Source organism: Lepidochelys kempii, chromosome 14 (genome assembly GCF_965140285.1).
Source record: "Lepidochelys kempii isolate rLepKem1 chromosome 14, rLepKem1.hap1, whole genome shotgun sequence".
Lineage (NCBI taxonomy): Eukaryota > Metazoa > Chordata > Testudines > Cheloniidae > Lepidochelys > Lepidochelys kempii.
This window is the reverse complement of record NC_136393.1, coordinates 18,721,726-18,747,395: the sequence shown is the minus strand read 5'-3', so window position 1 is coordinate 18,747,395 and position 25,670 is coordinate 18,721,726. Positions and strand designations below refer to the sequence as shown.

At 44.5% G+C, this 25,670-nt stretch overlaps 1 protein-coding gene across 1 annotated transcript; it reads left to right on the top strand.

The window, feature by feature from the left end:
- The first annotated feature begins 1,273 nt into the window (after nt 1-1,273).
- LOC140897780 (uncharacterized) lies at nt 1,274-24,465 on the top strand. The gene is made up of 7 exons (XM_073310818.2): nt 1,274-1,494; nt 11,828-11,969; nt 12,817-13,140; nt 14,919-15,233; nt 16,023-16,133; nt 18,497-18,556; nt 19,989-24,465. Exons 2-7 carry the CDS (start codon nt 11,900-11,902, stop codon nt 20,027-20,029), a joined length of 921 nt encoding a protein of 306 aa, XP_073166919.1. The 5' UTR covers nt 1,274-1,494; nt 11,828-11,899; the 3' UTR covers nt 20,030-24,465.
- Nucleotides 24,466-25,670: the final 1,205 nt, after the last annotated feature.

Here is a 25,670-nt window from a genome sequence, read left to right as displayed (position 1 = left end):
CGGACTTTGAAACATGGCAGAATCTTTCTAATGGAATCCACCATTATTACTTAAATCTACCACTCGCTGCCACTCTTCCGTCTCCACGGCACATTGATTAGAGTTCAGAAATGACTTTCCGGGATTTCTTGTTCTCTCGGTCTCTTGCTGTACATAAACGTGGCAGTGCAAACAGCAGGCACGAGAGCAGGGCTACATGTGTTTTGAGTCTACGCTTTGCACGAATCCCTCATCGCATTCCCATGCCCTGCATGCTGCCTCGGAAGGTGTCATTGGTCTGGGACGCAGCAGAGGTCCACAGGAAACATTTGGCTTCACACCATGTGCTAGCAGCCTAAAGCACTGCCGGAGAGACTGCTGTGCCTGAGCCTACACTGGTTTGTTGTTTGTCTTTCTAGAACCTGATACATGCCCCTCTCGCTCACTGATGTCAGTAGTAGTTAATGCGTAGCTTTTCCTCCAGGGATCTCAAAGCACTTTACAAACACTGGGGATGATTCTGCTTGGGTCCCTGAGCATTCCACCTGAGTAAGGAACGCAGTCTCCCAATGCCTTTGTGAACCATTTTAGAGATGGGTAAACCGAGGCATGCAAAGGCCACATGACAGAGTGTGAGGCAATAAGGAATAGAACCCAGGAGTCCTTGCTCAAACTCATTGAGCTGCACTCCCCCCCTCAAGAGGACATTGCAGAATAACGCTACATACACTGTTTCCAAAGAAACAATAACAATACTTGTATAGATAGTGCTGCTCATCAGTAGATCTCAAATCGTCCTCCCATCGCTGGTGAGCATCATTTTACAAACAGAGAACCTGAGACTCAGGGAAGTTCACTAGACTTACCCAGAGTCACACAGCCAATCAGTGGCAGAGCTAGAAAGAAGCCCCAAGGAATAGGGGTCCTAGTCTGAGGTCCAGTCCACCCTATTGTTATTCCCCCACTGCATAAAGTTATGGCATTAGCTGAGCACCCATTTAAGAACCAGCTCTACAAATACAGATAATGTGCTTAATTAAGACACAGTCATTTCTTCCTTTTTGCCGCGGTTGTGTCTGTTTCACAACTCGATAGCCACTGACATAGCCTCACCTTTTCTTGAGCTGTACAATGATTTCTAATTCCTCTACCTGTCTCCAGCACTGAAAGATAGTAACAGTTCATATTTAATGAGGTAAAAGTGCTGGCTACAAATGAAATGAAAATGAAAGTGAAAGTTCCTTGGTGTTATGATGGGAAATCCAGTGCTTTCATTTCATACCCTGAGCTCAGGGATAAACACGAAGCAGGAAAATTCCCATGTCTACTCACCTGCCAGGCTATGAAAACAACCCCACGGGCCGAAGCATCTGCAGAATAAACTGGAGTGGGAAAGCTTATAGTTTACAGCTGAAGTTCTTTTCTTGCAAGATTGCCAGCTGCTGGAAGTGACTATACTAGGGAACAAAGCAGTCAGGGATCGAAAACTTATTCTGGATGCTTGTCAGCTTTCAGGTACTGTACTAGGTTATTCTTTTTCAGGCTCTGAACAGGTGACGGCCAGATTGTTTTTTTCCATTACAAAGCTTGCTGGTTTCCAGTTTAAACAGTCAGTTAGGAATTTGTATTGAAAATCTAAGTCATCAGCTGAGCAACTCGTGCTTTTAGAACATATCCTGTAGAAGGAAGTTCCTCGTTGCTTCTGTTTTATGCATGTTGCTTAGGATATGCAAACAATTCTCTGCAATTTTGAATATTTTCCCAAATGTTTTAATCCCACAAAGATTGCTTTTGCCTGCCACGAGATGAGACTAAGGCTATGTATTCATTGCAAAATATTTGTACGTTGTTTTGTAGTTTGTCTTGCATGTCAAGTTAGATATGACAATGTAGTTTTACCTCTCTGTGTAATTAGTTGAGGTCAAACACCCCTGACCTGGGATTTACATCAACTAACTACATGGAGGTAAAAATTATAGTCTGCAGTAGGAGTTTACATTCAGATTGCTAACCATGTAAAAACACACCACCTTGTTTTGCAGCAAAGACACAACCTGTGAAACAGGTGTGCTAGAAATGTTCTGCATTTGAGTGCTGCTCAGCAAAACTTTTGCATGATTCTCTCCTGTCTTCGCACCATTTATACCTGTGCAAAGTGGGTAAAAAAATGTTACCCTATCAAAACGGTCCCATCTGACAGCCACTTTGCACAGGTATGAATAACCATACAAGGGGCAAAACAGTGGACAGTCAGGTCCTGAATCACTGTAACACATGCAGAATTTTAATCCTCAGGTGACAGAGTAACAGCCGTGTTAGTCTGTATTCGCAAAAAGAAAAGGAGTACTTGTGGCACCTTAGAGACTAACCAATTTATTTGAGCATAAGCTTTGGTGAGCTACAGGTCACTTCATCGGATGCATACTGTGGGAAGTGTAGAAGATCTTTTTATACGCACAAAGCATGAAAAAGTATTTTCATGCTTTGTGTGTATTTTTTCAAATTTTTTCATGCTTTGTGCGTATAAAAAGATCTTCTACACTTTCCACAGTATGCATCCGATGAAGTGAGCTGTAGCTCACGAAAGCTTATGCTCAAATAAATTGGTTAGTCTCTAAGGTGCCACAAGTCCTCCTTTTCTTTTTGCGAATCCTCAGGTGAGTGTCCCATCACACTGATGCTATTTGTCATATCCTGTTAGCGGGTTTTTTTGGGGAGGGGATGACCCCTTTCCCCAAAGTAGTTATTTTGTAGATGTTTTGCAAAGGAATGGTTTTTAATAGCTTGCCATTACTTTACAATTAAAATTCTTGCAACTCTTGATTTTGATAAGTAGGAGGCACTGAAAGTTACATTACAGCATGGATTTATACTGAGATTTGTTGTGACTGCAGCAGGGCTGGAAGCAAACCAGTAACAATTTAGTTTGCAGGGATGTATTGACTTGAAATTAACTTTCCACACAGCCTCATCTCTTTTCATTTAAAATCCCTTTAAAAGCTGTAAGCAGTAAACAACTCTTGAGTATTATCCAGCGGTTTGAGCAAATGTGCTTTAAAATATTCAGCTTATTTTGCATTCTTTTCCACGGAGTCTAATACAGCTTCCCCACAGAATCCCCACGCCCCAGTTAATTGCTGATTTCTCTTTTTTGTTTGCCTCAGAGTCGTGTTGTCCTTTCTCGTCATCTTGCATGTTTTCTTTTAGGGTGGTAGCCCTTATTTTGTAGTGTGACTGACAGGGAAAAGTGTTTTCCCCAGTTGAGTTAATGGGTCCCAATTCATTTCAGATGTAACTCAGCAGGAATGACCCTTAACGTGAATATAAATCCAGCTAGGATTGCCAGAACGAAGCTGCAGACCCAGCATGGCAATTCAAGGAAGGCTTTTCTGGGGAAGTTTTTTTTTTTGTTGGCTTAACTTCCTTGTTGTCGTCAATAGCTCACATTTTGTTTAGTTTCAGAGTAACAGCCGTGTTAGTCTGTCTTTGAAAATGAAAAGGAGTACTTGTGGCACCTTAGAGACTAACCAATTTATTTGAGCACGAGCTTTCGTGAGCTACAGCTCACGAGCTGTAGCTCACGAAAGCTTATGCTCAAATAAATTGGTTAGTCTCTAAGGTGCCACAAGTACTCCTTTTCATTTTGTTTAGTGTTTTCCACTTGTCCTACGGTGTTTATGGATTGAGTCTCACAGCTAGCAGGTACTGAGGCTGGAGTGTGAGGAATTCAACAATCCCTGAATTCTTCAGCCAGTCTGATTCTGCCACTACTGAAGGGGGTCTGAAATTTGGAGCAAGTTACCTTTTAAAAGGCTGATAGCAGCCTTCATATTTAACTGGTGAACTGCTGGGGTCTCTGTCAACCCCCAGGAAAGCAGAGATCTCCAGGTCCACATCACCTATCCATTTGTTGTAGCAGACACCAAAAAGGTCATGGGATGAACACCTGGTGTGCATGTGCAGTGGGGGTTGTGAAATGCAGATGCATTTACCTAGTGTAGGGGGGATCAGGAGCCTGTTAATTGTCTATCACCCTCCTAAACACCATCTCCCCTTTGTCATAAGGACATAAGAACGGCCATACTGGGTCAGAGCAAAGATCCATCTAGCCAAGTATCCTGTCTTCTGACAGTGATCAATGCCAGGTTCCCCAGAGGAAATGAACAGAACAGAAAATCATCAAGTGATCCATCCCCTGTCGCCCGTTCCCAGCTTCTGGCAAACAGAGGCTAGGGATACTATCCCTGCCTAATAGCCATTGATGGACTTATCCTTCATTAACTTATTTAGTTCTTTTTTGAACCCTGTTAATACCTTGGCCTTCACAACATCCTCTGGCAAGGAGTTCCACAGGTTGACTGTGCATTGTATGAAGAAATATTCCCTTTTGTTTGTTTTAAACCTGCTGCCTACTAATTTCATTTGGTGACCCTTAGTTCTTGTGTTATGAGAAGGCGTAATTAACACTTCCTTATTTACTTTCTCCACACCTGTTATGATTTATAGACCTCTATCATATCTCCCCTTAGTCATCTCTTTTCCAACCTGAAAAGTCCCAGTCTTATTAATCTCTCTTCATATGGAAGCTGTTCCATATCCCTAATCATTTTTGTTGCCCCTTTCTGTACCTTTTCTAAATCCAGTATATCTTTTTTGGGATGGGGCAACCATATCTGCACACAGTATTCAAGATGTGGGCATACCATGGATTTATATAGAGGCAATAGGATATTTTCTGACTTATCATCTATCCCTTTATTAATGATTCCCAACATTCTGTTTGCTTTTTAGCCTGCTGCTGCACATTGAGTGGACATCTTGTCCTCCATGCCCCTTTGTACAGATGGACACAAATGAGTCACTGATGTAACTCTACTGACATAAGAGGGTTACACCAGGAATGAATTTAGCCCTCTGCTTGTCACTCACAGTACTTAGAACTGGTTCCCCGGCCTTGTTCGAGCAAGCCTCCATGATTTAAGGTGGAAGGAAGTGAGGTTTAGTCATCAGAGTAGCAGTGTAAGATTGGGGACTCCTGAGCTGAAATCCTGGTTCCATGGATGCTAATGGGAATTTTGCTATTAATTTCAATAGGAACCATTCTTTCACCTCTGCTTTATATTCTTCCCTTTGCCATAGAATCACCTTATGATCCTGAGCAATGCCCATGGCCTCTTTGTGCCTCAGTTTATCTGTCTGTAGAACAACTGGGCTGTGAGAATTATCTGCATAATATTTGGGAAGCACTTTCGAATCCTTAGTTTTATTTTTACTGAGCCAAACCGTGCAGTCCTAAGTGTTCACTCAAGAAAAATCCCCCTGCCTTCACTGGGTGCTTTGCCAGAGTAAGGGTTGACCCTTGATTAACGTTGTATCAACATTGTATATTCCCAGTATTAAAAGACTGATCTCTGGGCCACTAGGTTAATCTATTTATTTCTGTCTTAATAAACACAGGGCTTGTGTATAGCAAATGAAATGCAAAACACAAAAGCAAAATCAGGGAAAAACGAGAGACACAAAAAGGTTGCAGCTGATGAACAAAATTCATGCACTCATAACCCTTTCCTATCTGAGCTCTGAGCTTTCTAGTTAGGGCCAGAGAGTCTGATTCATTATCTGCCGAACTCCCTTCCTTCTTTGGTTAATTCCCCACCTTTCCCACCCCTCATTTTCGATATTTGCTCTTGTTCTTCTGCGAAAGGCAGTTCACAGGGGGCCAAACCCATCACATTAATTTCAGCGGAGCTACCCAAGGGCTGAATTTAGCCCAGGGTATAGGTAGCCTTGCCAGAAGTGAGGCTTATCAGAAAAACCCTCCCTAGTTTTCCAGCCCAAATCTGGAAACACAAGAAATGTGTGTGTGGTTCAGCGAAGGACATCATACAAAATATGAGATATCTCACTTATCTGTCCTATTACACTGCAAGGTTTTAGTCAATTAAAAACCCAAAACAGGATAGGCTTTGCCTAAGCAAATCATGCTGTGGCAAAGAACAAGGGTTCATGGGATTTAGGAATTCAGTTCATGCAGGAGGAAACCTTACTCATAGACTTTAAGGTCAGAAGGGACCATCATGATCTTCTAGTCTGACTTGCACATCGCAGCCCACAGAACCTCACCCCACCCACCCACACACTCCTGTAATAGACCCTTAACCTCTGGCTGAGTTACTGAATTCCTCAAATCATGGTTTAAAGACTTTAAGTTACAAAGAAGCCACCATTTATACTAGTTTAAACCTGCAAGTGACCTGTGCCCCATGCTGCAGAGGATGGTGAAAATTCCTCAGTGTTTTTGCCAATCTGACCTGGGTGAAAATTCCTTTGTGACCCCAAATATGCAGATCAGTTAGATCCTGAGTATGTCTGGCAGCTACCTGGGAAAGAATTCTCTGTAGTAACTCAGAGCCCTCTCCATCCCTCATCATACCATCCCCTCCATTCACTTCTCAAGCTCAGTCTTGAAGCCAGTTAGGATTTTTGTACTCCCCCCCGCCCACACTGCTCTCCTTGGGAGGGTGCTCCAGAACTTCACTCCTCTGATGGTTCGAAACCTTCATCTAATTTCAAGTCTAAACTTGTTGATGGCCAGTTTACATCCATTTGTTTTTGTGTCCCCATCGGTGCTTAACTTAAATAAGTCCTCTCCCTCCCTGGTATTTATCCCTCTGATAAATTTACAGAGAGCAATCCTCTCTCCCCTCAGTCTTCTTTTGGTTAAGCTAAACAAGCCAAGCTCTTTGAGTATCTTCTCATAAGGCAGGTTCTCCATTTCTCAGATCATCCTAGTAGCCCCTCTTGGCACCTGTTCCCATCTGAATTCATCTTTCTTAAATATGGGAGACCAGAATTGCACACAGTATTCTAGGTGAGGTCTCAAAGTGCCTTGTATAACAGTACTAACACTTCGATGTCTCTATTGGAAATACCTGTCTGGATGTGCCAAGGTCGGTGATAAAAATGTTAAATTAGACTGGTACTAAGGAACTCCCTGAGGAACTCCACTAGTAACCTCCCTCCAGCCTGACAGTTCACCTTTCAGTATGACCCACTGTAGTCTCTCCTTTTATCAGTCCCTTATCCACCTTTCAGTTCTCATATTAATCCCCATCTTCTCCAATTTAACTAATAACTTCCCAAGTGGAACTGTGTCAAATGCCTTCCTAAAATCCAGGTAGATTAGATCTACTGCATTTCTTTTGTCTAAAAAATCAGTTACCTTCTGAGAGAAGGAGATCAGATTCGTCTGGCATGATCCACCTTTTGTAAAACTATGTTGTTTTTTATTCCGATTACTGTTTACCTTTATGTCCTTAGCTACTTTCTCTTTCAAAATTTGTTCCAAGACCAGGCATACTATTGAGGTCAAACGAATAGGCCTGTAGTTTCCTGGATCACGTTTTTTTCCCTTTCACTACACTGCATGCCTGAACCATGTTGCTAACTGTGTCAGGCAGTAACCGTAGTGGAACCACCAACCAGTGACTTTTTACAGTGTAGCTGGGGTCTTACATGTGTCTTTATTCAAGTTACAACACTTTGCATTCAATACTAACCACCCTTAATATCGATGCTCTTTAATGATATGCACCTACCTCTGTGTTAACATCTTTCAGCCATAGACAGGTAGAAGCTGTTCTCCAGCCCCCTGCATTCTTTTAATTTTTATTTTATTTTAAAACTTTATTTTAAAGTTTTTAATTCTCTACCATACATTAAAAGGTCCCATGTTAGTGACTCTGGCTTATCTTTTTTTTTAAATCCATTTTTATTGACAAATGGACACGAAAGTACAGAGCATCTTGTTAATGTCCCGCTGACTGGAATAGCTTCACCTCTAGAGCCTCCTGAGATACGATTAAACATCTAGGATCAGTTCCTCATCAGGTGTCAATTGACATCGTGCCATTGAAGTCAGAGCTACACTGATTTACACGTGACACTACTGACTTCAGCGTTGGCTTGTAGCCCTAAATTCATCCTGGCATAAGCAGGTGCAGCGCCCCCTGAAGTTGATGTAAGTTGCACCCACTTACAACAGGGGCAAATTCCGCCCATGGATTCCGCCAAACCTCCTTGTGACCTTGGTGAAGAATTCAAAGGTGACTTATGGTTCCATCTCTTTCTCTCAGCTTCCCACCCCCAACTGCCACTGGTGTCCCTGTCAGCCGGCAATGCTCAGCCCTGATCTCACAGAATCAGGCCAGTTGAGTAGAGATGTGCAAACTGCTTCTTAGACAGTGAAAAGCAGCCGGAAGCTCAGCCTTGTTCCCAAACCTCTGCCAGTGGTCAGAGGAGTCTGGAGTGCAGCTCAGAGCTGTGGGGCCTGGGCTGGCAAATGATAAATTTTCAGTTTCCCTTGGAGAGTAAAGTGCCATGAAATAAATTATGGGGCCCTAATCTTCCCTTCCCCTTCATCAGTTAGACACAGGTGTTACCTCCATTGACTTTACAGAGTTCCTCCAAGCTTGCACCAGGGTAAAGCTGGGAAATGAGGCCCTAGCTATGAAGGGCCTAGTCCTGAGCAGCCCCAACTCTCATTGACGTCAACGGGAGTTAAGGACCCTGCGGAAGGTGCTCATCCCAGGACAGAGTTGTAAGAGTGGCTAAGTTCTGCAGCTTGGAACAGAAACAACCTGAAGAACACAGGCACAGCTGATAAGGCTAAAGGCAAAGTTAAACATCACACTTCACTGATACTGATGAAGCAGAAAGTTCAGTCTAGTGAAATGATCTCCCCGAACAGTTATTGGCAATTCTAGCTGACTGCTCTGATTTATATCACAGTCTGATTGTTTTATTTGTAGGTATCTGGTATTTCACAACATGTTACCTTAAGGGCTGGTCGGAAAATGAGGGCCACTACAGGTAGCCATCACTTCAAGGCATAGGTGCAAACACTGGGGACTGAGTGTGACATGTCACTCCCCCATTGTGCTGTTCTGGTGATGGCCCCTTTAGTGCTGCTACAGGACTCATTAATTCATATTCCTGGTTCCCTCCTCCTCATTTTTATCAAGCTATCTATTTCAAGAACAAGTAGATCTGGGCATTAATGAAAAGTTTAGTTAAGTGCGTGCCTGATTCTACTGGTCTGCATAAAACGCCCCACGTGAAACCCTTGTAGAACTGTCCAAATATTTCATACACATTTTGTGAAATCCACACAAAATATACAGAACAGGCCACAATGTCCGTACAGGGTGGTATACGGTTCACAGATCAACATCAGAGCTGGGAAAAATTGGTAAATGTTGGTCTCTGAAAATCCATGTACAATTTTTCATTAGTTCATTTTTGCAGGATGCCCTTTGCCTCTAGTTTCAGCCAGAATGAAGGTACATTGGTACATTGAAGGTCTGTAGGCAAAAAAGCTGGTGCTGCAGATCAGTGTTGAGATGCTTTGGCAGAGCTGCGTGTGGGCCTAGGAATGGAACAACAGCCATGCTGCAAGCCAGGGCTGAGGGGCGCTGGCAAAGCTGTGTGCAGGTTTAGCGGCAGAATAAGTTGATGTTGCAAGATGGGATTGAGGTGCATTAATTAAGCCTGTGGGAGAAGTTTGCCCAGCATCAGCTTCATATGCTAAGTCGGACTCAGTCTTTCCTGAGCACTACATTCAAATCTATGATTTTCATCAATGTGATAGGGAGGACACTGAAAGTGTTCCCAGAGATAAGAATCTGTCCCGAAGGGTTTGAGCCATGCAGGAAAGAATGGACAACGTACAGACCTATGCAGAATTAGAAATAAGAGCAAGAAGTAGCCAAGGGTAAGAAAGAGGCAGATCCAAGGTACAAATTCTCCAGTACAGTGCTGGAGAGTAGCAGAAAAAACACAGCCTGCAATGAGGGTAGTTGTACAGTGACAGAATGAAAACAAAGATAAAGATTACACAAGGGCCCAAGATAAACAACAAGAAGTACATACATAGGTCATGAAGGAGACAACTCATCTCAAGGCCCAGTATCCTGCAAAACACTTAAGCACATAAGCAACCTCACTTATGGGAGTAGTCCTATTGAAGTCAATGAGTAAAGTTGCAAGTCCTGTGTTTAAGGGTTTGCAGGAACAGGTCCTAGGATCACACCTCTTTGCTCCTCTCTCCTGGCTCTAGGCTGGATTCTCTGATTAATTATTAGTTGGTGTTTTTGCTGTAAGCTTCCCTGTTCAGGGGGTTTCTATCAGAGCGGTGATAATTTCCTTGCAACAAAACTTGACATAGACAGTCTCTGCGATTTTTTTCATTCTTGTAAATCTGGTACATGTAAACTGAAATGGACCATAATTTCCAGACACCTTTGAATGCCTCAAAAATTATGGCTTTTTTTCAAGCCAAACTAAGAGGCCACTCCAGACATGTAGGCTAATCATTCTGGCAAACGTGTGAGTAAGAAAAAGACAGATGGGTAGTGTAGAATTGAAAAAGAAAAAGTGGACTGTGCCCAGGCGGTAAGATTTCACACACAAAGAATTGTTGATTTCCATTGGATTTAATGGCACTGTTCATTGGGGTGTGACATCAGCCAACTTGATTTTTTTAAAATTTGACTCTAATTTGACTAGCTTCTGTTAGCCCACCTTTGAAATAGTATGTACAGAAAAGTTTGCTTAAATTCTTTTAAAGACATTATAAGGACATTTCTGTTCCCTGGTTGATTCTTGTAAGGATCTTTATGAGTAATTCCTTAACTGAGCTCAGTGAAGTTCAGCATCTGCTTAATTTTTTACATGATCATGGCCAATTGACTGTTTAGGGGAAACAGTGAAATTGAGTATGTACAAAATAAATACACTGAAATTAGAGAGAAAAATATTTTTTTAACTTTGTTCAGTGATAATAACCTTGTAAGAATAGGTTTCAGAGTAGCAGCCGTGTTAGTCTGTATTCACAAAAAGAAAAGGAGGACTTGTGGCACCTTAGAGACTAACAAATTTATTTTAGCATAAGCTTTCGTGAGCTACAGCTCACTTCATCGGATGCCACAAGTCCTACTCCTTTTCTTTTTAGGTGTACACACAATACCAATGAAGTGCAGCCATCTTGGGGGAGGAAGAGGGTAGCAGCTAGGTAGCTAACTGACAAGCAGCATATTGTACAGTATCAGAAGAAGGCCCAGGGCACTAGGGGAAACAGTGTGATAGGGCAGTGAATGTCCATTCAGATGGGATGGGATGTTGGTTCGTTGGGTTTCATCTAAACATCCCCCATCACCACCACCCCATACAAAGAGTAAATCACATAGCACGATAGAGTTGGTAGCAATCCCTACATTTAGGATGCCTAACGCTTTCTGATATAAATGACTCTTGCGACTGTTTTTTTGAGACGCTCCCATGCCTCCCTTGTTTTCAGTAGGCCTTTGATATGTGGGGAGAGGGAAACCCCACAGACTGGAGATGGGCCTTCCCTACCCCGCACCATGAAATTCCATTCAAGTTTTGCTGAGATGTACACTTTTGAAAATCACCATGTTCATACTCTTGCTTGCATTCTTCTGTGCCCAAGCCATGAGGCTAGGGTGGGCTCTGGGAGTGGTCACAAGGGTCAGGGACAGTCTAAGCCAGGGTCACACGGTGTCAGAATCAGCAACAGAACCTAAGTGTCCCCACAGCCAACCACTTCCTTGACTAGATCAAGCTGCCTCCCTATACTGCACAGGCATCATCCAAAGGTATTTGCTGTGATGTACAATGGGTTCTTCTTTCGGCAAAAGTCCTGTGATGAGAGGTCGTTTTGTTGCTGGTGGAAAGGAGATTAAACAGGATGAGAAGGGGATGGGAATTCTCAAGGCTGTAAATTAAGTTTATACCCAAGAAATTGATGTCACCTCTTCTGCTCTGATAGAATAATACCAAAACGCTGGACGTCTACAGCATCTTTCACCTCAGGATCTCAGACATCTGAGACACACGCCTGATGGGCTCCCTCCAGAAAACAGCTGCATGCCTCCTGTTCCTGTCCGTTTTCTCAAGTGCCTCCCACGGCCGTAAGTCACCTCATTTTACTGTGTTGGTCTCTCATCACACAATAATATATATTTTATGCTCCAAGGAGAAAGCTGAACTGTTAACAATTAAAACCAGCAACCCAATGAGCTGGGGCAAGGGCCAGGAGGAAACCAAGTTAGGCTACGAAAGAACTGACGTTAGAGCCTTCCGTGGAGAGGAACTAGCAGCTTGGCAAGAAGAGACATTACAGTACTGATAGTCTAAGGGGATACTGCAAACCACAGCATCACCTCTTCCCTCCAGCTCCACTCCCACCACAACCAGCGTGGTTTGGAATCAGCCAGCAGATCCGTTTTAGGGCAATCGTTATATCCCGTTTGTCTCCTGTAAACTCAGACAGGTGGTCACTGCTCCCACTGGCTCAGCCAATAAGGAACCTCCACTTTGGCTCTCCTGGGAGAACCCCTGTCTACCGAGCCCCCACATTCCAGACTAAGACTGAGACTAAGATGTGCTAATATGCTAACAGTGCTACTCCATCCACTGGAAATGCTCTTTGGATAAAGTAGATTTAAATGCTGGCCATCAGTTGTCTGTCATCTTAGGGCACATTCACCCCAGGGGTAATTCCTCAGACATCAGTGGAATTACACTAGAGATTAGTTAAACCCAAATTAAAATTCTGTGCTCAGTTGTGCATATTTGCTTATGTAAGTAGCACAGGTGTAACTTGGGACAGAATATGGCCAAATGGTCTTGAACGGATACAAGTTTTCTCCACTTAAACCTATTCTATATTTTAGCAATCAAACACTTGTTTTACACTTAATGATTTCTGTTTGAGTAATAATTTATTTGTGTTCTTTTTTCCCCCGCCTCCCTCAGAACTTGCAACCTTCATCTGCAGTGATGTCAAGACAGAATATAACAAAACGGCAACAATTTCATGCATTAGCAACAAGAAGATTACACATGTGGTCGTTAAGCGCTGTGAAAATTGTAATAAACAGAACTCGTGCTTAGAAAGCGTTATAAACACGTGGGCAGGAAAGGATTCCAGTGAAGAGGGAAGAATTCGGTTGGTGCTACAACACAATGTTTCTGAAGTGCACATACAGGAAGTAAAAGCAACTGATGAAGGAGGTTATAAATGGCATCTTTATTCTGACGCTGGGGAACGCGATGGATGTGCAACCCTTGAGATTACAGGTAAACTCACAGCACAGAGGGGATCATGGACACTATAATAAAGCTACTGCAGATTTCAGTTACTTTTTTGAGCATTTTAATAAATAAATTCAGTTCGACCATGGATTAGTTTTCAGAGGACAATTACCAGCACTAGAGGTTTTGGAGATAAAATAAAGAGGTTTTCAGAATAAATAAAACATTTCAAACACTGAGTTAGGCCCTGCACAGCCCCATTGTCTTAAATGGTTGAAATACCGTAAAAGAATGGAGACTGTTTGGTGACCTGTGATGGACAGGTGAAAGCTCAGCGTTTATTGTTCTTGTACTCAGCAATCCATGAGTGAGCTCACCGAGTGTCAAGGTTCTAGCTCAGTAGAGACACGGAATTGGACTGTGTTCTTCTCCCTGTTCCAGTCATTTGTATTATATTAGCTTGTTTAGGGCCAGATTGTGACCCTTACTGTATAGCCACCCAGGGTTAAGGGACACCGTTCCCTTGTGCCTGTTGCCCATGTCATGGGTACCAGTGCAGGGTGGGAGAGCAGCCACAACAGTTGCAGGGAAGCTTGGTTCTGCCCTTCCCCCAAACATATCACCCAATGCAGCTGCCTCCTGTGTGCAAGCAGAAGTATCCTTTGCCAGGTAGAGGCCTGGCATAGATTATCCCCCCTCTCTTCCCTCTCCCTTGAGCCCTTAGGAAATGGGGGACCAGATTGTGAGTCTCTGAGTTCCAAGTCTGCTCTTGGGTCAGTACAGCTGCATGCTGCTTTTTGCCCAGGGCAAAGCCACTCTTTAGCCCATGTATAGCAGCACAGGAATAGATAAATGCTGCCAGAGAGGGTTGTGATGCATTGGTAGAGCTGTGGAGGAAGTCTGACCTGGGATCTGTTATGAGACTTTCTGGTAAGCGAGAGGGGAAAGAGGGCACCTTTAGATCCACACTAAATGAGTTAATTGCTGGGTTTACCTGCAGTCAATAAAGTAAGAGTTTGTTAACCAAGACTAGCATGGAGCTAGGGTTGACTGAGGTTTCCTGCAATGGCCTTCAAAGGGCACCTACCGTATTGATCAGCAAGTCCCTCGCTCCTGAGGATGGGGCCCGTGGAATAAGGGAGCAGAATGAGGTGGGCCAGGATCTAAAATTTCCCAAGTGGCAGCAATTGTCTGTGCTGTAGGAAAGTTGGGGTTGTGACAGCCATGGCTAGAATAGCAGGAGTCACACAGGTCAGCACTGGACCAGACACAGGGGGCTGAGAAAAGAACCGCGGGCAGTTGAATTGCTGGGTGAGGGAAGCCTGTAGAGCAAATGGCTGCACTGTGTGTGACTGAAGTCACGGCTGTCAAGCCCTCCGCATTAGAGGTTCACCTGCAATATAAAACGTTTAGAGAAATCAATCAGGTATAAACGGACACCCAAACCACCCTGGCAGAAACCATTTTTGTTTATAAACTCCCTGCCGTCTCCAGAATCTTTAGTGACACCTCAATCCACTTTTCTTTTATTGTCACTTTCCCTTTTTTCCCCAGCTGTACTCACACGTATGGTATAAGGTGCAGTTGTGACCCACCCTAGCACCAGATCCTTTAGCTCCATCCCCACAGAAATCCAGCCAGAACTGTCGTTACACAGTTCTAGGGCCAATTCATCCTCAACTGAACTTCAGTGGAGTTACCCACACATGCCAAGGCTGAATTTGACCCATAGGTTAGCTGTTAATTCGGACCGCTAGTCACCTATTGTGGGAAAAAAGCAATGGATATTGTACAAGCCATAATCAACACTGTGTTTCTTTCAGCTCCAGAAACTGAGCCTAATCTCACTAGGAACGGAACAAAGCTCACCTGCCTGTCACCTATAGGGCATCGACAAAGGGAGATCCATTGGTTCAATGGCCATGGGACTAACCTGACGGGCAGTGCAAGCCTGGTATCTGAGGAAGCAGAAGGTGGCTTAACCAGCCTTAGCAGCACTCTCCATGAGAAACCCAGCTTAGCTGCCTCAGAGTATTGCTGTACTGTGCTGTATGATGTGCACACCAAGAGAAACAAAACCAAGTGCCTTAGTGCCCACAAAGCAGTCGCTGATTACCTCCATTTTACTTCAACCGCAGGTATAAGATATAGCAGAAATACTTTGAGTTTCAGCCACAAATCAATCATCCCCTGATGATGAAACGTTAGCAGTTGTCTTGTGCAGAATTCTTGCTCCCCAGCTGGAAAGGGGTGACTGGAAGTTCTCAGAGTATTAGTTCTAATGCCATTATTATTGAGCACCACCAACATACTGTTCCAGGAATAGCTGTCTGCAGGTAAAGCAGAGATTTTTGAATAATATGTCACATGCATCTGCTTCACATGCTAGATTAGTCTAGATTTTTTTACAATACAAAGCAGTGTGGGCAGTGCATTTTGTACAAGAAAGGGCTTAGGCACCTGACGCCAGGAGAGGGTTCATGGCTGTGAATCGCACATGGAGATTGGTGCCAAAGTATTTCCCACTGGCTAGTTTAAGCAGCTCCTCGCTCTGTGTGCTGGCTTTTGCAGATCCCTTTCTTAGGCTCCTAAATCTCCTCAAGCAGTGCATACAGAGTTGGGTGCCTAACTCAGGGCTGTGGATTGCACTGGGTAACAAGGTGCCTAAGTCTCTTTGTGGATCTAGCCTGTAGCTGCCTAAGTTTTATGGGAAGTCAACTGCGGCTCCTAAACCACTTAGGCACCTTTGAAAATTTTTCTCCATGTAAGCTGAAAACAGGATCACAAAAGTTACCCTCAACATCTGCCAAATGTACCGTATGACACACAGATCATCCCGCTATGAATTACTGCTTTAAACACTCTACGGCTTTGGTTGTCACCGTAATGTTCTTGAGTCCTTATTAACACACCTGGTTTTTTTCCAGATCCGGAAATTCCGAAGACCATGAAAGAGCATGTTGCCACCGTTCTAGTGCTCCTCTTTCTGGTTCTCTGCTCTTTTGCAGCTGTTCTGTACTACAAGTACCGCCAGCGAGGTACAGTCTGACAACACACATTAAGGGCGAAGCCTGTCCGATCTGCGCTTGCTGAGTTTCAAAAAGTCATTTGCTAGGAGCTAGTACCCAGGGCCGGCTCTAGGCACCAGCAAAACAAGCAGGTGCTTGGGGCGGCATTCCGGCGCCGGCCATGCCGCCCCTGGAAATGTGCCCCCGCCGCCTCAGCTTGCCTCTGCTCCGCCTCTGCCTGCTCTCCTGAGCGCGCCGCCACCGCTTTGCTTCTCCCCCCTTCCTCCCTCCCAGGCTTGCCACATGCGAAACAGCTGTTTCACGTTGCAAGCCTGGGAGGGAGGAGAAGTCGAGCGGCGGAGGTGGAGCGGAGGCGAGCTGGGGCAGGGAGCGGTTCCTTTACCCCACTCCTTTACTTCCGGTTCTCCCCCCCACACACCCTCACTCACCTCCACTCCGCCTGCTCCCCTGAACCCGCTGCCGCTCCCTCGCCTGAGAGGGAGGGGGGAGAAGCGGAGCGGCGGCATGTTCAGGGGAGCAGGCAGAGCGGAGGTGAGCTAGGGCAGAGGGTTGCGGGTGGGGGAGCCACAGGAAGCAATGAGGGGGGGAAATGCAGCAAGCCCGGGGGAGGAGGCGGGGCCGGGGATTTGGGGAAGGGGTTGGGAAGGGGCGGAGCTGAGGAAGCAGGAGGGGGGGCATAAAAAAAAGCGGGGGCAGCCAAAAATTTTTTTGCTTAGGGTGGCAAAAATTCTAGTTCCAGCCCTGCTAATACCACAAACTCAGCTAATCCACTCTTAATGGTGGCAGCCTGGAGCAAACATGGGTAGTGTCCATGCCAGCCTTTGTAAATGTGTTAGCTACCACAAGTTAATTGGTAACAAAATTATTTGAGATTAAAATGTCTAGTGCAAACCAATGCCATGAATTTAGAAGAGGCAGGAATGCTGCTGCTTAAGGATATGTCTACACTGCGAAAGAAAAGCTCTTTGTTCAGGTTAAAATACCAGTGAAAACATGGCAACTTGGATGAGCAGCTCAAATTCAACTCCTGGGGTATGTCTACATGGCTGCTGGATGTGAGCCTTCCAGCCTGGGTAGACAGACTCACACTAGGTGGGCTCAAGCTATCATGCTGAAAATAGTGATGTGGAGGTTGTAGCTCCAGCAAGAATCAGGCTAACCACCCAAGCTCAAACCCAGGGGTCAGGTGGGCTTGAGAGTCTGAGCCACAATGTCCACACTGCTATTACGAGCACAAGTCTGCCTACCCAGGTTAGGAGGCTTGCGCCCAGCTGCAGTGTAGACATATCCCTTTCGGCCTGCACTCTAGCTGCTATCCCAAATTAAAAGTAGAGTTGCTACATCTTCACTGCTATTTTAATCTGAGTTAGGAACACAACTCTTTTTGCAGTGTAGACATATCCTTACTCTCCTCTTGAGCTTACTGGCTTGATTTAGCCAGTATTTGTGGGCACTTGAACCCCTCCATGCTACAAACCAGGTAGAGTCCATTCCAGTCCATACTTCTTCATGACTGAAACCTAACACTTAATGATACACCCAAGAACAAAATGGGAAGTTTGCATGATCCTTGGTGGAGACTGATTCCATACAAATGAACAAATGCAAACCTGTAACACGCAATGGACCTTACCTTGCACCCCCTAAAGAGCATGAGAAATTATATTGGAGACAGTAGGAGAGTAGAGTGTCCCTGCTTGTCCTCCAGGAAATCAAGGGTATCTTTTTCCTGCACTAAAGTACCCTGTGCTTTTCAGTCATATCCATAGATTGTGTCCTACCATGCAAAATAATGATGTTGGAGAGGTGTAACTCCCAGCCCCAATGGTCCAATTCTACCCCCAGTAAAGACCAGGCCCTATATTAACCGAGAAATATTGTTTAAAAGTGTCCCCAGGACATGTTTTTGAGTTCCACTTAAGTCAGTGGGACCAGGGCTCCTAAGTAACATAGGCATATTTGAAAATTTTTCGCTTTGCCATTAGTCTCAAGCCAGGCAAAGGATTAATCTCTTGCTAAATTTCAGATGGCATTTAAAATAAAGCTTTGGGTAGCACTGCCAAATCCAGCCCAGAGAAAGAACTTCAAATACACGCAAGACAGCACTGCCCCTGGTATACAAGTGATCAGGGAACCATGCAGAGGGCTGCACGGAAACACGTGACTGACCCCAGTCAAAATCAAAATGTAGTCCTTTCCTGTGTCTGCATTCACAATGGGGTGTTGCCTCTCATTCATTGTCTTGGTCAACACAGTGAAAGCAGCACTGCTAAAATCTGTTTTCAGTGATGCAGTATAGTTCCTGAAATTAAATCATGTAATGGTTTCATACATTTTCTAATGCAAATCCCTTTTCCCCTTCATTTTCCTAGCAATGGCCAGAGGGAATTTTGCAGACATATTAAGGAACCTCCTTCCAGTTTTGAGACAATGTAAGCCTTTCCATTGTTCATATTGTATCTAATCATGGGTCAAGTTCATCTGGTGTGTAGTTCAGCTGAAATTGCTGGCGTTGTGTCAGGGTTGAATTTAGCCCAATATCTCTGTGATTTGATTGCTTTGTTACATTTTAGTGCTCTTCATAATGAAAAGCTGATAAGAACACAATGTCGTGCGTTGCATGGACTGGCTATATGTGCTTCTCTCCTGCAGCTCTGCCAAAACACACCTCAGTTCTGACCTGCAGCAATCCAAGCAAATATGTTCCGGGAGTACACACACCTATGAAAAGTATCTAACTCCTGATCTAAAGTACCCCCTGCCAGTCCTGGGACACCATACAGCTCAGCTGATGGACCCCGAACCTCCTATTTCAGTGCTGCTACCCTCAACCGAACCACTCCTTCGAACCACCACACAGCTCTACCCACGCATATTAAACCTACCAAAACTCAGCCTCTGACCCTCTATATTTATCTGCAATGTCCTGTTCGTTTCCCGTTCTGGCAACCCACCCAGCTCTCCCATTGCACCTCATCACTGGCAGTGTGAACAGACAGGCTACAGACAGAGGCCAGGTCTGCCCTGTAAAGTTTGGTCAGCATAGCTATGTTGGTTGGGGTGTGAAAAAAAATAATCATACCTATTCCGGAAAAATGGCTATGTAGCTGCAGTTTATTGTGGTAAAGGGGCATTTTTGCCTGGTTGGTTTGTGTTAGGAGAGATGGTTGAACTATTCAGACTGAAATATGATGTAAGTTTTTAACAGTGAAGGTAACTAACCATTGGAAGAAGGACCATGGTGGATTCTCCATCAATAGCTGTTTTCAAATCACTGTTGGATTTTTTTTTAAAGATATGCTGTAGTTCAAAAGGAATTATTCTGGGCAGGTTTAATGGCCCTGTGTCACACAGGAGGTCAAAATGGTCCCTTCTGGCCCTGGAATGTGGGAATCTATGAACTATAGCGGTAGAGAATGCCTCTTGTCGGAACATGCTGTGTCTCCTTCGGGGGCTTTGCCAGTGCAGCTATTGGCAAATTGGCAAAGCCTTTGTACCATACACCAGCCCCTATGGAACAACAGTGACAGGATCCCCTCGGCCCTCGAGGCAGTTCCACTAGGTCAGAGCTGAGGTACCTTGGCAGGGCCATTCAGGGGAAGCTGGCACCACCACAGTCTGTGCTTTGCCTGTACTGAATCCAAACAGATACACACTGGGCCGGGTTCTGATCTAATTGACACCCATTGTACACTGGTGTAATGTCACTGACTGTCATAGATTCTTTTTTACACTGGTGTGAGAAAGAGCAGGAGCAAGCTCGCCGTCACCCAGCTGTCGCTAACCTGGCTTCAGGCATTTCTTTTGTAAAGAGGAAATTGAGTCTAGGGTGTTCTCACAAGAGTTTCCCCCTGATTTCTACAGATGAAAGAGCAGAAGAAAATGTATCTAACCAAGAAGTCTGACGTATGAAACAAGATGGCTCCTGATAGGAAACAATGATGATCCAGCCTGCATCAATGCAACTGAATTTAAGCAAAGCAGTAGATACAGAAACTAAGACATTCAGTACATACACACTCAGCAATCAAACAATGTTAAGAAACTAGCATTTTAAAGACTTTTTTTGTCTGATATCCCCTGCTTTGCAGACTGGGGGCTACATTCTCCTCTCAGTTTCACTGGTCTGATAATTTGAGCAAAGTTCTTTCCCTCCCTGAAACACTGATGCTTTAAGACCATATTTTCCCCACTTTTGATGGAATCAAAGCTTTGTTTCCTACCTTAATAGCCAGCCCTTTAGGATGGGCTAATATGGCAGCTAGATGTATGTGGCATTGTATCCCCCAATTAACCTGCAGCCATCAGGACAGAAGTGCAGTGCACGATCACAAAGACTTTGTGATGCAAGTGCCAATCTAATTCACTAATCAAATGGTGTGTTGTGAAGGGGCTGCAGAACTGGGAACCATCCCCCGAATCAGAACCGTCTTCAATTACTTGCAAGAGTTGTATGATGAATGGACACAATGAAGAGAAAATGAATGTAAATGGGGCCCTAACTTCACAAGTAGATTGCAGAAATTAATTGCACTGATTTACTTTCTACATATGATAAAAAATATGGAAAGAAAGTAGGGAATCTTGTTTTGTGGGGTGAGAGTTACCTGGATTATTTCACCCTAAAGAATGAAAGTGTGCTGTTTGTTATGATTTGTCTCAAGCTTATGCAAGACTTGGCCACTCTGCTCATTGAAAGCTTCCAAAGGGCTTAGGTGCTTCTGAAAATGTTGCCCCTAGCCTCCACTAGAAATGTCTTAAAATTTCCCACCATTGCTCTCCTGTTGGTGCAGCTCCAATGTGGTACCAATGGTGGAATGCTAGTTAAGACAGGCCACTGGCAGTTTAAATATGTACGTATTTATATTACTGTAGAGACTGGCACTCCCAGTCATGGCTCAGGATCCTATTTTGTTAGGTGCCGTACAAAAACCAAACAAAGACTGTCCCTGCCCCACGTGCCATGTAGACCTGTTCTGGCACTTTAGATAGTAGGGTGATTAAATGACATGCAGTTAATTTACACTAGAACTGAGGAGCTAAATTGTTGGTATTGCAATGATGGGAAATTTCTGTTGACTGAATAGTGTAGCCTCAGCCATATACTGTCAGTAGTGCTGCTGGGGTCTTGGCACTTTTGAAAATCAGGGCTTTTAATCAGGTAATTAAAACATGGATTTAGGACACTAACTTTAGGCATCCATTGAAAAAAATCTTGGCCATTGATTTTATCCAAATGTCTTGCTATGTTGAAAGACACAGAGATACCTGCCTTCCTCCCTCCGGCTGAAAACCAATGGGAGATTCCCATAGGGCCAGATTTTAGTAATTTTTTCCAAACACTCTTTGGGGACAGGACAGACCTTTTGAAACCCCTGTTTAAATAAACTTAATTGACAGTTGCACCAGTGGTTGCTGGGAATTGTAGTACCCACCAGGCTTAAACAACTCCTCCTCGAGCAGACATAGAGCTGCCTAGGATGCCAGGGAACCTTGTCCTAGATAACTAGTGTGTGTTTGGGAGATGCTGTTTTGTCTTCCTCAGAAATGTTCACTATTTGTTGCTATTTGAGGTAAAACACTATCCTTGATGGGCCACTGGGCTGAGCTATGTATCTGTGACACTCCAGTTACCCACCAGCGACACAAGGGCCTGTACATGGGAATGTCGGAACCTGGAGGTGGGAGGATTTGTGAGACTATTCATCCTCCTGTCAATGGGCGCCTCCGTCGCTGCCCAGTGTACCGTACCTCCAGGCCAGTTTGTGTCGACTCAGTCACAAACACATGCCCGGCCCTTACCCTTTCACCAGGGGTGTATTTATTCTTTCCTTACACGCTGTGAGGATTTCAGTGCAGGGTTATAGCAAGAGGAGGCTTCCATGCCACCTTCACTCCTCAGCCCAGGCTCACCCTTTCAGCTCCCCATGCTTCCTGTTCCTCCCATTTACAGCCTCCCAGTTACCTCATTAGGCCAGTGAATAGCACCCAGGGGCTCATAATCCCCCAACAGAAAGTGTCTAATTGGCTTCAATTAATCCTGCGCTCTTGCCAGTGCTGCAGCAAACTCAGTGACCAGGGTGCTATTAATAGCACCCTGTCACACCTCCTCTGGCTGAGTTTTAAACCAGTAATTAGGCCCAGGACCTAGCTTCTTCAGGGCAGGAAGCTGCAGATACAAAATTCCATCCAAACAGCCAGCCATCGCATGACCAGGAATCCATTGGTTTTGTCTCAGGAATCTGTTAGTCAAAGAGGTAGATCTTATTGTCATTGCTATGCTGATTCAGTCTTTCTGTTAATTAAGGCCAAAGGCATATCTGCAATTATAGTGTATTTTATGTACATAATGACAGGTTTCAGAGTAGCAGCCGTGTTAGTCCGTATTCGCAAAAAGAAAAGGAGTACTTGTGGCTCAAATAAACTGGTAAGTCTCTAAGGTGCCACAAGTACTCCTTTTCTTTTTACGTACATAGCAAGTCATGCATATAGAGCCAAAGGTAATGCAAAGCAAAGTCTGACACTGTCCTTTCAGATTCTGGAGCATCAAACCGGTAATGGCAATTCCAGCTGGCTCTTTTTGAATCTTTCAGTTGGTCTGTGTTGGTTTCTAGTGCTGGGCCAGACATCAGTAGCCCAATAATGAAACTATGGCTCCGTGCCAATAATACGAGTATCGTTCTGTGCCAAAACTTTTTTTGCCAGCAGAATCAGTAGAAACCAGATACAAATTTTCAAATAGAATTTCCATTAGTGACATTTTAAAAATGTGAACCAAAGTTATTCTTTTTCCACTCAAGTTGCCACAGGAGCTTGTGTTCCAGAATTAGCTCTAGCATTGTCTCTGGCTGTGGATAGCATTTTCTTTCTTGACATTTTTTTACTTCATGGCAAAACTAATTACTTGTGGTTTATTTCTGTAAGAAATCATTTTGAATTAATTTTGCAGTATCAGTGATAAGAATATTATATATTTTTTCCATAAGGTTTTGAACTTTCATATGGCTAGAAAGAGCACATTGACCAGTGAGTTAGGTCTCAAATGTTCCCATCCTGACACTTACGTATTTGCTAAAGCCATGCCAGTGTTTTCTTTATTTCCAACACAGAGGTTAACACTGTGTGAGATCAGGGCTTGGATTCTGCATGGGTGTTGGCTTGTTGCCTCTGATGGGTGCTTATACACCTGCATAACTTTATTAGTTTTTCCCGAGGTGCGGGGGAGCTGCACCAAATGAAGCCTCAGTCCTGCACTGTGACCTATGTAGACAGCCTGCAGCACCTGTGCAAAGCCCAGCTGATGTCAAAATGGGCTCCATGTGGGCACAATGAGATAACAGTGCAGGATTGGGGCCTGAGAGATGACCATGTTGAATCTGATGTGCTCTGAGCCAGAAATGACCCATAACTCTTGATGGTGGGGGGGCAATTTAAAGGTTGGGGTGGGCACGTGACCACCCCACGTGTTGCCTCTGGCCCCTTTCCTGCTCCCCCTGCGCCTTCCACACCCGCTCAAAGCCGGCACCAACTTGCCCCCATTCCCCTCACAGCTTCTTCCCGCTTACTTCTCCTATTGCCACTCCATTGCGGGCACGGCCCAGGCCAGAGAGTGCTGCGGACACCTACTGCCAAGCAGGTACCTGCGGCTGTGGGAGAGGAAGGGACAGGCTGCTAGTTTATGGTTGTTCATGGAGGAGTCTTGATTTCCCTTCACCTCTATCTCACATAGCAGAGAGCTGAGGGGGGGTCACATGGGGACACGTGCCTCCCCACAGATTTCTGCCTGGGTGGGAGTGGGGCTGAGTGCGGAAGAGGGGGCGTGCCTGGGAAAGACACTTATCAGTCCCGCTGAGCCCTGCTAGGAGGCACCCATAGCAGGGAAGAGAGACGGGGCTGGCAGTGCACCCATATGCAGCTATAGCTATGCAAGACACCTCCAGTAGGAGGCAATGGAATATTTTTTAGTTCCTCGGAGCTTGCTATTCATACCAGAAACAAGGGCAATAATCAAAGGACATCTACTAATAGGTCTCCCCTGTATAATGTCCAACACCCTCAACTCCCCTCGTGATGATCAGAAGCTTGTAGGACCAAAGCCATAATGTGCAACTTCCAAAGTATAGAAACTTCTGACCCTCAACTATTCGGCTCTGTGCCCCTTTAACCAATCCTGTAAATAACTGTAATCAAAACACAAATACACGTTGCTTTGTTTTATTATGCAATGGATCAATGTCTCCTGTTAAAATGAGAATTCCTGGCTGCAGTGTCATTTTAGCACCCAATCTACTTAATGATATGAAAGATTTTCACATAAAAAGCCATTAAATCAACTCACTGGCAAGTGGGAAATTATTTCTCTGTGTTTTTCGTCTCTGGATTCTTTCTGTCTGCTGACTGAACAGAAGGTTTTAACCAGACGGATTTTGAAGTCACCGTTTTGATTTCTATCTTAATTATTATAGTTGCAAAGAAGACTAAAAATTGTTTTAAAATGGTTTAAAAATTGTATATACACAAGGTTTCAGGAGTCTTTTGTGACAATTGAGGCCCTTCGTACGAAGGACGGTTGTGCTTTATCCTTCCATCCCATAGGGTTTAAAATCTGAATTACAAGAATTAGCAAATCTGAATGGGTTTCAACCGAATTCTCCATTTTGGGAGTAACCAATGCATGGGGAATATCTAGAGAGAAACATGGAAATAAAGCGTAAGATTGCATCATCAGCAGGACATAGGTCATTCCAGAAACCAAGTTCTTCCATCAGTTCTGCAGTAGGGTGAATGTTTATTTCTTTAAATCTTATAAAAATGCTAGCAAAGGCACCTATCTATCTGGTCTAAGCTTTCTTCACTCCAAAACATATCCTACATACAGCAGTATAATTTTAAGAGAACCACCAACCACCCATGAGCACTGTAAATAGTGAAATCCCCCACCTTTGTGAATACCACCTTTAAACACTGGGAGGTGGAGGGGGGGAGGAAGAGGAGTTTCGCAACATCCACTGAAGATGTTCAGATGCAAAGGAAGTGATTAAACAAGCAAAGACTAGCACCCAGTCCCGTGTTTCATTTCATGTGCTTGGTAGAAGCTCTTGCCACACAAGAGCCGAAAGGGATGGGCAGAAAGACACAACCCAAGCTGTAGAAGCACAAGGTGTTGGATGAAAATGTGTATACCAGAAGGGCTCCTACTCCAGGAGACAAAAATGGCAAACAAGCCAGGTTTAAATGCGGGGTAGGAGGAAGCCTGGGAGAGCTCCTGGCCCTAAAACTTGACAGCAGATAATCAAAGGGAAATGCACCCCTCTGATCTTAGGCGGGCAATCCCCTCTGTCCTGGAGCCTGAGTCTGCAAGTTGCATTGCAGTCCTTACTCATGTAACCCTTCTGCCAGGTGAAGCCAGCAGCAACAAGGGCCGGTTCAGTATCTAGGGGTTCCTTTTCAACAATACAACACCGAACCGGCTCAAGCCCCCACCCAGTAACCTCTGACAATTACACATCACCCCCTGGGTGCCTCTGAGAGGCAATACTTGCCCAC

Coding starts and splice junctions, on each gene's coding strand:
- LOC140897780 (XM_073310818.2), top strand. CDS start 11,900: ATGGGCTCCCTCCAGAAAACAGCTGCATGCCTCCTGTTCCTGTCCGTT. Junction 13,141..14,918: donor TGCAACCCTTGAGATTACAG/GTAAACTCACAG, acceptor TGTTTCTTTCAG/CTCCAGAAACTGAGCCTAAT. Junction 16,134..18,496: donor CTACAAGTACCGCCAGCGAG/GTACAGTCTGAC, acceptor TCATTTTCCTAG/CAATGGCCAGAGGGAATTTT.